The 15,071-nt window shown below is 41.9% G+C and overlaps 1 protein-coding gene and 1 long non-coding RNA gene across 11 annotated transcripts in view; one reads left to right on the top strand and one right to left on the bottom strand.

Moving 5' to 3' along the window:
* Positions 1 to 15,071, bottom strand: part of LOC139583554 (sickle tail protein homolog) — a 181,484-nt gene that overhangs the window by 83,618 nt on the left and 82,795 nt on the right. For 8 of the 10 annotated variants that reach the window (XM_071414758.1, XM_071414759.1, XM_071414763.1 and 5 more), the window contains exon 2: positions 7,567 to 7,874. In XM_071414758.1, coding sequence (XP_071270859.1) covers positions 7,567 to 7,874 — 308 coding nt within the window. Of the gene's footprint in view, positions 1 to 7,566; positions 7,875 to 12,619; positions 12,874 to 15,071 lie in introns of those variants that run through there. The other 2 variants (XM_071414765.1, XM_071414760.1) reach the window with 2 other exon arrangements.
* On the top strand, positions 10,582 to 12,316 carry LOC139583557 (uncharacterized). The gene is made up of 2 exons (XR_011676571.1): positions 10,582 to 10,771; positions 11,123 to 12,316. It is a non-coding gene; the product is annotated as an uncharacterized lncRNA (long non-coding RNA).

Below are 15,071 nucleotides of genomic sequence, written 5' to 3'. Positions count from 1 at the left end.
GACTCCAATCAAGTTGTAGAAACATCTCAAGGATGATCAATGGAAACAGGATGCACCTGAGCTCAATTTCGAGTCTCATAGCAAAGGGTCTGAATACCTATGTAAATAAGGTATTTCTGTTTTTTAGTATTTTATAAATTTGCTAACATTTCTTAAAACCTGTTTTCCCTTTGTCATTATGGGGTATTGTGTGTAGATTGATGAGGAAAAACATGTATTTAATACATTTTAGAATAAGGCTGTAACGTAACAAAATGTGGAAAAAGTCAAGGGGTCTGAATATTTCCCGAATGCACTGTATAAGCTGGAAGTAGAATCCTAAGAGTTGTTGTCCATTAGTTTACTCCAATTAGGGGAGGGATGGTAGAGTTAGGGGAAAATAATAAAGGAAAATATATTTAAAAATATATACAGTATATATATATTATAGATACAGTACCAGTCAAAAGCTTGGACAAACTTACTCATTCAAGGGTTTTTCTTGATATGTATTTTCTACATTGTAGAATTATAGTGAAGAAAAACTATGAAATAACACATATGGAATCATGTAGTAACCAAAAAAGTGTTAAACAAATCAAAATATATTTTCTATTTGAATTTCTTCAAAGTAGCCACCCTGTGCCTTGATGACAGCTTTGCACACTCTTGGCATTCTCTCAAACAGCTTCATGAGGTAGTCACCTGGAATTCATTTCAAATAACAGGTGTGCTTTATTAAAAGTTAATTTGTGGAATTTCTTTCCTTCTTAATGTGTTTGGGCCAATCAGTTGTGTTGTGACAAGGTAGGGGTGGTATTCAGAACATAGCCCTATTTGGTAAAAGACCAAGTCCATATTATGGCAAGAACAGCTCCCGAGTGGCGCAGCGGTCTAAGGCACTGCATCTCAGTGCTTGAGGTGTCACTACTGGTTGGATTCCAGGCTGTCATTGTAAATAAGAATTTGCTCTTTATATACTTGCCTAGTTAAATAAAGGTTTAATAAAAAATAAAAAGCAAAGAGAAACGACAGTTCATCATTACTTTAAGATATGAAGGTCAGTCAATCCGGAACATTTCAAGAACTTTAAACATTTCTTTGTGCAGTCGCAAAAACAATCAAGTGCTATGATGAAACTGGCTCTCATGAGGACCGCCACAGGAAAGGAAGACCCAGAGTTACCTCTGCTGCAGAGGATAAGTTCATTAGAGTAACCAGCCTCAGAATTGGCAGCCCAAACAAATGTTTCACAGAGTTCAACTAACAGACACATCTCAACATCAACTGTTCAGAGGAGACTGCGTGAATCAGGCCTTCATGGTCGATATGGGGCAAAGCAACCACTACTAAGGGACACCAATAATAAGAAGAGACTTGCTTGGGCCAAGAAACTGTAGAGCAATGGACATTAGACCGGTGAAAATTTGTCCTTTGGTCTGATGAGTCCAAATGTGCTATTTTTGGTTGCAACCACCGTGTCTTTGTGAGACGCAGAGTAGGCGAACGGATGATCTCTGCATGAGTGGTTCCAACCGTGGAGCATGGAGGAGGAGGTGTGATGGTGTGGGGATGCTTTGCTGGTGACACTGTCAGGGATTTATTTATAATTCAAGGCACACTTAACCAGCATGGCTACCACAGCATTCTGCAGCGATACACCATCCCATCTGGTTTGCGCTTAGTGGGACTATAATTTGTTTTTCAACATTGTGTTGGGACAATGACCCAACACACATCCAGGCTGTGTAAGGGCTATTTGACCAAGAAGGAAAGTGATGGTGCTGCATCAAATGACCTGGCCGTCACAATCACCCGACTTCAACCCAATTGAGATGGTTTGGGATGAGTTGAAGCTCAGAGTGAAGGAAATGCAGTCAACAAGTGCTCAGCATATGTGCAAACTCCTTCAAGACGGTTGGAAAAGTATTCCAGGTGATGCTGGTTGAGAGAATGCAAAGAGTGTGCAAAGCTGTCATCAAGGCAAAGGGTGGCTACTTTGAATAAAATCTCAAATCTATTATGATTGATTTTGATTTGTTTTAACACTTTTTTGGTTACTACATGATTCCATACGTGTTATTTCATAGTTTTGTCTTCATGTCTTCACTATTATTCTACAATGTAAAATGAAAGAAAAACCCTTGAATGAGTAGGTGTGTCCAAACTTTTGACTGGTACTGTATTTACAAAAAAATATATCGGGGATTGAAAGTGATGCAGACAACTACATTGATGGAAGCCACAATCTATCTCCAATATTAAAGCTGTTCTCCCCCACCCCCCACAAAATTAACATTGCTGCTCAAATTGTTGAGGTTTGTTGTCTTGAATTGCAATGATTGCTGTCTCATAAAATCTTATTCATGGATAATCAATCATAATGGGCAGAAAATGCAGAATGCATACCAATTCGCATGTACACAGACACGCACAGCCAGTACACCCTCATGACTTAGTGCCCGGCTCACATTTATCTCTATTGTTTTGACTATAAAGCCAGGTGACCACGCCCTTTTGTCTCATCTGAACCACAAACAGAGAGGACAGCTGAACCAAAGGTCTGAGGTTCTACTGTTCCTTCCCCCAAAAACATTCTGCTCGGCCAAGTTGCCCCAAGGGTGATACGGCAACATACATTCTTCATTGTCTAAAGCGGAGATGTCAAACCGCATTCGGTCATCACTGAGGTCTGGAGGGCCGCACTTAAAATGTTATATATTTCCTCGCCGTGAAAACGTGCAAAACATTTTCCTCTTTCCACCGTGTTTGGAATTTTTGATACTATACAGTGCCTTGCCAAAAGTATTCAGACTCCTTGGATTTCTTCACATTTCATTACAAAGTGTTACAAAGTGGGATTAAAAATTGAGTCCCTACATGTTAGAAACACCTTTGGCAGCAATTACAGCTGTTTGTCTTATTGGGTAAGTCTCTAAGAGCTTTGCCAAGTATTCTTTTAAAAACTCTTCAAGCTCTGTCAAGATGTTGGGGATCATAGCTAGACAGCAATTTTCAAGTCTTGCCATAGTATTTCAAGCAGATTTAAGTTTAAAAGGTAACTTGATAAGGAACATCCACTGTCTTCTTGGTAAGCAACTCCAGGGTAGATTCGGCCTTGTGTTTATTGTCCGGCTGAAAGGTGAATTCCTCTGCCAGTGTCTGGTGTAAAGCAGACCGATTTTGGTTTTGCTCTAGGATTTTACCTGTGCTTAGCCCTATCCCGTTTCTTTTTTTATCCTGAAAAACTCCCCAGAATGTACCGATGTCAAGCATACCCACACCATGACGACTGAAAATTAGGAGGCAGTTACTCAGTTATGTGTTGTGTTGGATTTGCTCCAAACACAGGGCTTTGCATTTAGGCCAAAAAGCACATTCCTTAGCCATGTTTTTCTTTTTCAATATTACTTTAGTGTCTTGTTGCATAGAAGATGCATGGTTTGGAATGTCTTTATTTTGTATATTATCGTTATTCTTTTCACTCTGTCATTGAGGTCATTATTGTGGAGTGACTACAATGTTGTTGATCCATCCTCAGTTCTCTCCCATCCCAACCATTGAACTCTGTAGCTGTTTTAAAGTCACCAATGGCCTCATGGTAACGTTCATTCCTGTTCTGCAACTCGGTTCAGAAGGATAATTGTATCTTTGAGGTGTCTGGGTGGTTTAATACATAACGCACAGCATAATTGTTAAGACATTCAATGCCTGATTTGATATTGTTACCAATCTACCAATCACTTCCCTTCTTTATGAGGCTTTCGAAAAGCTCCCTGGTCTTTGTAGCTGAATCTGTGCTTGAAATGAATGCCAACCCCTATTATTTCACACATAGTGAGACCATGTACTTTTTATGTGATATGTTAAGCCAAATTATTCTCCTGAAATAATTTAGGCTTGCCTAAAACAGGGAGTTAAATACTTATGCAATGACTATATTTTAGTTATTTACATTTTTATGAATAAAAATAAAATGATCTTCCACTTTGACATTACAGAGTATTTTGTGTATATTGTTGACCAAAAAATTACAATTAAATCCATTTTAATCCCACTTTGTAACACAATAAAATCTGAATACTTCTGCAAGGCTGGGAATTGCCAGGGACCTCACGACACAAAATGATCACGATACTTAGGTGCTGATACGATATGTATTGCGATTCTCACGAGTCTATACATTATGTATTGCGATTCAATACGGTGATTTTATTGAGATACCATGGTCCAAACATATTGCTCACCATACAGTATGTCTGTAGCAGAGGGACAAGAGCGAGCCTTGAGAAATAAAAGTGCTGAAGACAAATTGGCTCCCTATTTTAAAAGAAGATGGAGAACAAGCTATGCAGGAAAGATACTCGAGTTTTGGTGCAGGTACAGCCAATTAGCGCATAAAATAATATTGTGATATTGTCTAAACGATACAATACAATAGATTGCCAAAAATAATATTCTGATATGTAACTGTATCATTTTTTCCCCCCATCACTAATATATATACTGTATACACTTTTGTTTTTACTCAAACACCCCGCAGGCCATATTGAATGAGCTTGCGAATAAAATGTTGAACCTGAATCAGGGTCACACAGAGTGTTTCTTGGTAGTCTTAAACAAATCTACTTTGAAACACAAGTATTAACCTGACACACATGGTTATGGGCTTAAAAAAGAAGACACCTGTACCATGTCAGATATAGAATTGAAATGTATTCAATTTTGAGTTTGCATCCCAATATTACACTTCTTTTTATTATTTTATTTTATTTTATTATACATCACAAAAGCCTGAAAAAATGTTTAAAAAAAGAAAATTGACATAGAATTTTTTTATTTTCGTCGTAAAATTATGGAATTGTGACAAATATTAATAATATTCCACCCATGAGTCTAAAGAGTGTGCTTTTGGTCAATGACAGCAGGAAAGGACTACCACACCTGGTCTAAAGATTCAGTCTGAGTCACAAAGGGCTACCACACTCTCAGCCGTAGAGAAATGCCTATTGAAATTCTTGATTATCGTGGATTTATCAGTGGTGACAGTGTTTCCTAGTCTCAGTGCAGTAGGCAGCTGGGAGGAGATACTCTTATTCTCCATGGACTTTACAGCGTCCCAAAACTTTTTGGAATTAGTGCTGCAGGATGCAAATTTCTGTTTGAAAAATTTAGCCTTTGCTTTCCTAACTAGCCTTTGGTTCCTGACTTCCCTGAAAAGTTGCATATCACGGGGACTATTCAATGCTAGTGCAGTACGCCACAGGGTGTTTTTGTGCTGGTCAAGAGCAGTCAAGTCTGGAGTGAACTAAGGGCTATATCTGTTCTTAGTTCAAATGTCTTTGAAAGGGGCTTGCTTATTTAAGATGGTAGGGAAAGCACTTTTAAAGAACAACCAGGCATCCTCTACTGACGGGATGAGGTCAATATCCTTCCAGGATACCCGGGCCAGGTCGATTAGAAAGGCCTGCACGCAGAAGTGTTTAAGGGAGCGTTTGACAGTGATGAGGGGTGGTCGCATCGCAGGCAATGAGGCAGTGATTGCTGAGATCCTGGTTGAAAACAGCAGAGGTGTATTTAGAGAGCAATATGATATCTATGAGGGTGCCCATGTTTACGGATTTGGGGTTGTACCTGGTAGGTTCCTTGATAATTTGTGTGAGATTGAGAGCATCTAGCTTAGATTGTAGGACGGCCGGGGTGTTAAGCATATCCCAATTTAGGTCACCTAGCAGTACAAACTCTGACGATAGATGGGGGGGCAATCAATTCACATATGGTGTCCAGGGCACAGCTGGGAGCTGAGGGGGGTCTATAACAAGCGTTAACAGTGAGGGACTTATTTCTGAAGAGATGGATAATTAAAAGTAGAAGCTCAAACTGTTTGGGCATAGACCTGGATAGCACGACAGAACTCTGCAGGCTATCACTACAGTAGATTGCAATTCCGGCCCCTTTAGCAGTTCTGTCTTGATGGAAAATGTTGTAATTGGGGATGGAAATTTCAGAATTTCTGGTGGCCTTCCTAAGCCAGGATTCAGACACGGCTAGGACATCAGGGTTGGCGGAGTGTGCTAAAGCAGTGAATAAAGCAAATTTAGGGAGGAGGCTTCTGATGTTAACATGCATGAACCCAAGGCTTTTACGGTTGCAGAAGTCAACACATGAGAGCGCCTGGGCAATGGGAGTGGTGCTGGGGGCTGCAGGGCCTGGGTTAACCTCTACATCACCAGAGGAACAGAGGAGGAGTAGGATGAGGGTACGGCTAAAGGCTATAAGAACTGGTTGTCTAGTGCGTTGGGAACAGAGAATAAAAGGAGCAGATTTCTGGGTGTGGTAGGATAGATTCAGGGCATAGTGTACAGACAAAGGTATGGTAGGGTGTGAGTACAGTGGGGGTAAATCTAGGCATTGAGTGATGATGAGAGAGGTTGCATCTCTGGAGGCGCCAGTTAAGTTAGGTGCGGTCTCTGCATGTTTGGGGGGTGGGACAAGGGGGCTATCTGAGGCATGTTGAGCAGGACTACGGGCTCTGCAGTAAAATAAAACAATGAGAGCTGCCCTAAACAACAGTATACAAGGCATATTGACGTTAGAGAAAGGCATAAAGCAATCACAGGTGTTGATTGGGAGAGCTAAGATAACAACGGGTAAGACAACAACGGGTAAACAGGTAAACAGCTAGGACAACAACAACAACGGGTAAATGGCGATGAACGGGCAGAGTTCAGTTAGCTACACACAGGGCCTGAGTTTGAGGCTGGGGCCGACAGATAAACAAAATGGCATCAGCTGTGTCGCAGAGTGATCATAGGGTCCAATGAGCAGCAATAGATGAACCAGGGAGCTGTCTAAAGACTAAAGACTCTGTCTGTTTTTGTGTGTGAGCAGGGGACTCTGATGATGAATCTATGGTTATTTAGCGGTCATTATTAATGAATGACCAACATGCAATAAGCAGCTAATGGTAGATGCAAAGTTTGTAGAGTTTGTGAAATATTGAATGTGAACACTGGGGGCCAGTTTCCCAGATAGAGATTAATTTGAGTCCTGTACTAAAAAGCTAGATTCTCCATTGACCATGTTTCTTAGTCCAAGACTAGCTTTAATCCGTGCCCGGGAAACCAACACAGTACGGAGCCTAATGTTTACCTCTTCTGCACAAGACAAAATACAAAAAAAACATGTGTAATTTTGGAGCAGACTAAGGAGAAAAAAAAGGTGACAACATGATTTATGGAAAGGACTTGTGGCAAAACAGGGAGAAATAGTGTTGCAATTGGACTGTCACCTGACCCAAACAAGACAAATACAAATTACTTGTAACACCCCAGGTGTAAAAGAGTAGTCTCACATTCATGATAATTTGGACCAAAGAAGTTGATTAACTAGGAAAAGTGTCACAATAGATCCCAAGTGAAAGACTGGCAGTAAAGGTAGAAAGAGATGAGGGTGTGCTAGAATAGCAGTGGGTCGGATTCGGTCCCACGCTTTCACTGGTAACTGTATTCTGGTGGCAGTGGCTTAGACCGCCAGTAGGAAACGCAAGTAAAAAATATGTAATGAAATATCTCCACTGTCACTAACCTGTTCGTCACTAACCTGTTCCCGGAGCCTCTCCTGGTGGCCCATGATGGCTGAGGCGTGGTGAGGGTACTTCTGCTTTAGGTGCTCCAGGAAGGCCTCCCTCTTTTTGTCCATGTCCGAGGGCTGCATGGCCAGGATCTCTCGGGAGCTGCGTGCCCCCCCTAACGTGTGCCTGCGGGGGACGTTGCGGCTGCTGTTACCTTTGGGGTTCTGGGCCCGGGTGGGGGTCCCATCCGGGGGGCCCTGCCTCCTGCTCAGGTGCTCGGAGTCCTCCGGGGAGGTCACCTTTAGGTTGCTTTTGGTTTGCTCTGGAGAGAGAGGGAGAGAGGCTGGGTCAACATACAGGTACTGTGGCACTATTCTTTACGGTGTGTGGGTGTATGGTTTCTCCTGGGCCAAAAAGGGGCTTAGGAGGTGGGTGTGGCAGTGGGCAGGGAAGTGGCGCCCAAGAATCTACTATGCAGGAAAAAACAAATGTGTGTTTTTATTTTTTATACATTTGCTAAAATTACATTTAAAAAGATTTGCTTTGTCATTATGGGGCATTGTGTGTAAATTGATGAGGGAAAAAAACGATGTAATACATTTTAGAATAAGGCTGTAACTTGGCTGTAACTTGTTCTAGGTGTCTGAATACTTTCCGAATGCACTGTACATACTAAATACATTTTACGGACATAGTATAGTTTACAATAGTTATCTTTTGTTTGTTTTTAGTCCCATCCTGCAGTAATGTTGATCCACTGGAAATCATATGCATCTGAGCACTTAGTTTTAGTAGCGTTTTAGTAGCTTAGTTTTGGAAGTAGTTTGCCTTTTGTTTTTATTTTATACAAACTGGGACAGTATTCTTTTACTGTTTATTCTCACACTGTGTGTGTGTGTGTGTGTGTGTGTGTGTGTGTGTGTGTGTGTGTGTGTGTGTGTGTGTGTGTGTGTGTGTGTGTGTGTGTGTGTGTGTGTGTGTGTGTGTGTGTGTGTGTGTGTGTGTGTGTGTGTGTGTGTGTGTGTGTGTGTGTGTGTGTGTGTGTGTGTGTGTGCGCGTGCATGTCCTTAGGTGCATTGACAAACCTTTAGGGCATACACATGACTATTAAACTATAGTCTAAGTCAAAGACCTAACCCTGAACACCAGTGGACCGGCCAGACTGGGAGGGGTTCAAACAGCAGAGGTTCAAACTGTAGAACCCAGTTCCTACATCAAACAAAACTATGCTCCATTTTATCTCTGGGACCCTCAGGATGACAAATCAGAGCAAGATTACTGAACGTAAGTACATTATTTACCTTCAGAGGTGAATGTATCAAACCAGTTGCCGTGATAAAATGTTTTTGTTGTTGTGCACTCTCCTCAAACAATAGCATGATATTTTTTCACTGTAATCGCTACTGTAAATTGGACAGTGCAGTTAGATTAGAAACAATTAAAGATTTCTGCCCATATAAGACATGTCTATGTCCTGGGAAATGTTTTTTTGTTACTTACAACGTCATGCTAATCACATTCGCACACATTAGCTCAACCGTCCCGCGGGGGGGACACTGATCCTGTAGAGGCTCTAGACCAAAAATGATGTATCTACAGATCAGACCTGGGTTCAATTACTATTTGAAATTAGACCAAATGCTTTATCTGCCATTTGATTGAGCTTGCCTGGGGCAAAGGAAGAAAATATTTGCAGAATATTCACCCTCGGACGATACATGTCCCGAATGGACATGTATTGACATAGCCGACCGCTCTTGTTTAGTATACACAGTTCCATTTGGGGCTCAAGATGAAAAGATCATCGGTTCTCTACTCAATGACAGCATCAGCAGAGAACTAAGCATCCAAGAAAATGATGAGAAGCATTGTTCTGTTATCTGTTGGGAATTTTCAATAAATCTAGCCACAGGAAACAACCTTTCAGTTTCATTGCATGAATTATCATAAAATCATAAAGTGGGATATTGATATCTTCCAGGACAGGAAGCATCCAGTACTGCAGACTAGTCCCCATGTGTGTCCCAAATCACACGCTATTCCCTATATAGTGCCCAACCTTGGTCCAAAGTAGTGCACTATAAAGGGAATAGGATACCATTCAGGATGCACCCCCCCATCTCATCACATAGTCATGTTGTTGCTTATATCAGCGATCGGAACTCCAGATTTCATGTGACAGAAACAATAACAGTGATGAAAACATCAAACTGAAGCAGCTGTTCACTTTAAACTCTCCCCACTTTCAAAAGCCTGGGCAAATATTCAAAATATGTCTAGGAGAGAGACGGACCGTTATCCAGAGAATTGGGAAATGGAATCATCACAGTGAACAGAAGTCACTGACTACAGACATTCGTACGTCAAAGTCAATATTTTCAGAAGGAAATGTTATTCCATCCAGTAGCACATTAGGATGTTTGAAAAACGGCGGCCATCTTGACTTGGAATAACACCATTCTCTAAAGGGATGTCCTGTCTTCCTCTCAACTGTGAACTTTGATACATCATGAACTTCCAGGACAAACAGAAACCACACGTCTAGTTAAAAACATAAATATTGAAAACCATTCAACTTCATTTTAACACATCAACATACTGTTAACTACCCAACTATATCAACATGACATTCAATCTTAAAGAGGCAGCCCGGGATCTTATCTTAACATATTGTACAAATTCAATTCGTAACATATCATACGAATTGCAATTTAAAAAAAAATACATTGCAAGGATGTTGTAGTATATAATTGTGCACAATTTCAAGGGCCCGTTTTGGCTCATGAGGACTCCTTTCAAAACTACTGGCTGAAATGATGCAAAAGCTCTGAAGCATCACTAAAGAGAGAATGAGAAACATTTCCTTTAGTTCAAGCTGTAAACACTCTATTATCTTGTTATAAATCTATCTGTTCCTTGGGACTGGGCCATAACACTACAAATCACTACTTTCGATTACTATTTCACTACTACAGTGTGCTATATAGGGAATATGCCATTTGGGATGCAGCCAGTGTGTTTGTGACAGTGAGGGGCTTGCTGAGAGCTATCCCATGGGGCCGTGTGCTGACAGACTCTTTTTCCTGTAATTCTTCCAGGCTGTTGGTTCTGCGTTGAGCTGGGGCGTGGAGGATAAGAGAGGAGCGCGGTGGAGTGTGAAAACACAGGGCGAGAGTAATAAAGCATGCTGATCTGTTGGCGTGTTTCTCTAGACTGCAGGTACAGCCGTAATGTTTACTTTTCAAAGGCTAATGGGGAAACATAAGGGTCTGGCTCTGGCTGGGGAGGTTACCTCAGGATTCGTCTCTTTCTAGGTCAAGCACACAGCAGAGGAGATTAGAAAGTGGGCATTTCAACAGATATTTTTCACTGCTTCAGTTTAACGGGGCAATCTGGGATTGGTACATGAAAATCAACGTGGCAGGGTGTTGTTGTTTGAATCCCAGATTGGCCTTCATATGTTTGTTTTTTTTTCAATTAGGAAATTCTTCAAAATCATTGTAAAGCGGTGCTTGATCAGCTCAATGGGGAAACAAGCAAAATCATTATTTTCTGTACATCTGTTCACAGAGTCTTGAAATGGGAGATTCCTCAGGCTTTACAACGGGGCCATACCCACGCAGGCATTGAAGAGACGAGGCTTCTCACAAAACACACTGACGGTGGTAACAGAAAGGCATGAATGTCGGGAACGCAAAGAGAAACGTCTACAAGATGCCCTCTCTCCATAACACCAGCTCTCTCAATAACACCTGCAGCACCATCTCCAAGCTCAACGGCAGTCACGTGAAAAGCGTCCAGCCACAGTATATCATCATCGCTGTGTTATGTTCCCTCCCTCACCAAACAAAAGCACATGGGTGTAACACGACTTTCGGTTCCAGCGTTGTGTTTCAGTCGCTCTGCTTCCCTCCCACACAGTAGTGTTACTTATCGCATGGTGTTTTGGTCTGTCGATTAAGGTCACCCAGTGTGACCACTTACTTCATCATTTGCTAACACACACATCACTATTTCTATGTCTAAAAATACACTAAAGTGTTCTGTTAATAAGTGCCTTGCTAAAAGTCACGTCCGAATTATGACTCATTGAACTTGAAACGCTTGTTTGAATGAGCAGGAAATACTTCAGTGGAAGGGAAATGGCAATAACTATTTGGACTTGTTTAATGAACCATAAGTGATAAAAGATGAAAGAAAACCATTACAGCGGTATTTTGGAGACCTTTTGTATTTCATTGACAGGATGCCATCTCTGGAGTAGAGATCCAAGAGTTTGACTCTACACACCCCCACTCACATGCAACCCTCATATACGCTGCTGCTACTAAGTATTCAGACCCCTTGACTTAATTTTGTTACGTTACAGCCTTATTCTAAAATTGATTAAATCCATTTATTTTTCTCATCAATCTACACACAATACCCCATCATTTTTTTTTATTTTTTTTTTATCCATTGTAGAATAAGGCTGTAACGTAACAAAATGTGGAGAAAGTCAAGGGGTCTGAATACTTCCTGAAAGCACTCTATCGATCCAGTATCCCTACACATTGTAAAAATGGTACGGGAATTGACCCTGCATATAGTATGCTTACTTACTTTATCGCATTCTTCTTATTTCTTCTTTTATATAGTGTGTGTTTTTATTCTACCTTGCAATTTTTTTTGTATTCCTTTGTTATTGATTTACTGTGTTGTTGGGGTTAGAGCTTGCAAGAAAGGCATTTCACTGTACTTGCGACATTAAATCTTGAACACCAACCGAACTGGTAACGTTGCATTCACGTGGATATATCCACCTACACAACTCACTGTAAACTCTGTCTAGATCAGTTAAGCACTGCTAATGGGGGTGTAATGGAGGTAGGAACATACCAGCAAACCGTGCCGCGGGACGGGTAATGAAAGATATCCCACTGCCCTTACCCTTACTCTAGTTGAGTGTTGCAACATGGCTGATGTACTCACAGGTCTATTTTTAACTCCCAAATGACTTCGCTACTGTATCTAGACCGAACACTACAAGAAACGTTAAATCAGCCAATTCTATTTCAGTTTCCTTACCTTCCACAAGACTTGAACATTCTAGAATAGAATAGAATACATCCTCCTCGCCTGTCTCTTCAAGTCCTCCTCTCCCTTCTTCCATTTTATCAACACACTGGGAGCGAGGAAAACGGGTCGGGAGAAATAGAAAAACAACACAGGCAACTGTTGACTTCCAAATTGCAGACAGGGCTCATGTGAAAAAGGGCCTAGAGATCCGCCCAGAACCACAGGGGTGACCAGTAGGGATTTAGAAAACAAACTGCATTCTAGGACACAGGAGGGACAGCAAGCACCTCTTCTCTGCCTCAGGCCAACCACTCACTGACTGCTTATTTGTGTAAGGTTGGGTATGTGTGCATGTGTATGTGAGAGGGAGAGAGAGTTTGCATGCGTGTGCAAGTTGCCTCCTCTCTATAGCCATCTAAAATAGGTTACTGGCATCGTTCAGTTAGAGAGTGGGCCCCAGCCCAACAGGTGTCTGACCCACTCTCTATCACACATACACGCACGCGCGCAGACACACGCATGGACCACTCTGGTCTTTGTCACTGCAGTATGTCTTATATGAGCTGACTCCTACTAAGCCATTCCCTCTGATCTCATAGGGAACCTGACAGTGACAGGCTTGTGTCCAAATGGCACCCTAATCCCTTTATAGTGCACTACTTTCGTCAAAAGAGAGATGTAACCAGGAACGTGTCCTACTTCTGGATTACGGACAGTTTATATTCATCACACAAGGCTCTCAACTTATCTTTGCTCAGCTGCCATCATAAGTACAGTCATGAAAATGGTTTTGTAATATATGCCACACATATGCATAACCTAACAAAGCTGACCTGCTCAAGCAGTACAATAAGGGTGATGGGAATCAAAAATAATGAATCTCCATATTTAGATTTGTCTAAATGTGTGAGTGTACTGTTGACTTGAAACGTATATGTTTGCTATAAAGGACTGCAAACATATACCCAACATTTTGGGACTTGTGTGTGCGTGTGAGTGTGTGTGTGTGTGTGTCTGAGCACACAAAGCTGAGCCAGATAAAAGATCATGTCAAACAAATGGAGAGAAGTGGAACTGCCACCCGCTTACTCCCAGACAGCCATCAAACCGTTGACCCAGAATCCCTATAGCATAGTATGGACAGGTAATTATACACTGAGTGTACAAAACATTAAGAACACCTTCCTCAATGAGTTGCATCCCCCCTTTGCCCTCAGAACAGCCTCAATTCGTCGGGACATGGACTCAACAAGGTGTTGAAAGCGTTACACAGGAATGCTGGCCCATGTTGGCTACAATGCTTCCCACAGTTGTGTCCAGTTGGCTGGATGTCCTTTGGGTGGTGGACCATTCTTGACACACACGGGAAACTGTTGAGCGTGACAAACCCAGCAGTGTTGCACTTCTTGACACAAACCAGTAAGCCTGGCACCTACTACAACACCCTGTTTAAAGGCACTCTAAATCTTTTGTCTTGCCCTTTCACCCTCTGAATGGCACACATACACAATTCATGTCTCAATTGTCTCAAGGCATAAAAATCCTACACTGATGGAAGTGGATTTAACAAGTGACATCAATAAGGGATTATGGCTTTTTCACTCACTCACTCACTCACTCACTCACTCACTCACTCACTCACTCACTCACTCACTCACTCACTCACTCACTCACTCACTCACTCACTCACTCACTCACTCACTCACTCACTCACTCAACCAAACAGACCCTATTGTGAACACCTAGACGGAACATGACCACGTACTCTGAGAAAGTCTTCAGAGGTGGCAAAAAGTGAAATGTGTCTACAGGCAAGTATCTAAAGAATGTCCTCTCTCCCATTTGCCACTGCTAAGTCAATGATAGACCCGTGCTTTGGTCGTCTCCAGTTGCTCCATGTACATGGTCCCAAATGGCGCCATCTACTCCCGATATAGTTGGGGGGAAAAATAGTGCACTATATAGGGAATAGGTTGCCATTCGGGACACATCCCGTAGTCATTTATGGAGGAATGTATCAGGCACTTCTCCCACTCTTCTGGTATGACTTATCCATTACCATGAAACAAAGAGCTGCTGTGTGCTACGACAGCAGAGCCCACATAGGGCATCACTATGAACACGACAATCTGTACTCCCCTGATGATATGCACAATGTCCATTCGTACGTGTTGAAAATGTTGAGCATAAGATCTGGACTATCGGCTGTCGAAACCCAATCCAAAGGTATACGGATGTTTTTTTTTGCCTGTACCTTCTGGAAGAGGATTCTGTTCAAGACCACCGTCTTGACGGACACATCCGCATGATCCATATCTCCCTCCCCTGTTTGTCGCCATGGACTCACTCTCTTAGCACGTGAAGGTTCTTCGCATTCTCGTCAGTCGCCTAGTTTTAGACCGTCTGATTCCTGCCACGTCCGTCACTAGAACTCATTACAGTACCCACCTCCTTCCCATGA

This window comes from Salvelinus alpinus, chromosome 8 (assembly GCF_045679555.1).
Source record: "Salvelinus alpinus chromosome 8, SLU_Salpinus.1, whole genome shotgun sequence".
NCBI lineage: Eukaryota > Metazoa > Chordata > Actinopteri > Salmoniformes > Salmonidae > Salvelinus > Salvelinus alpinus.
Note: the sequence above shows the minus strand (reverse complement) of the source record. Positions and strands in the feature narration are given on the sequence as shown.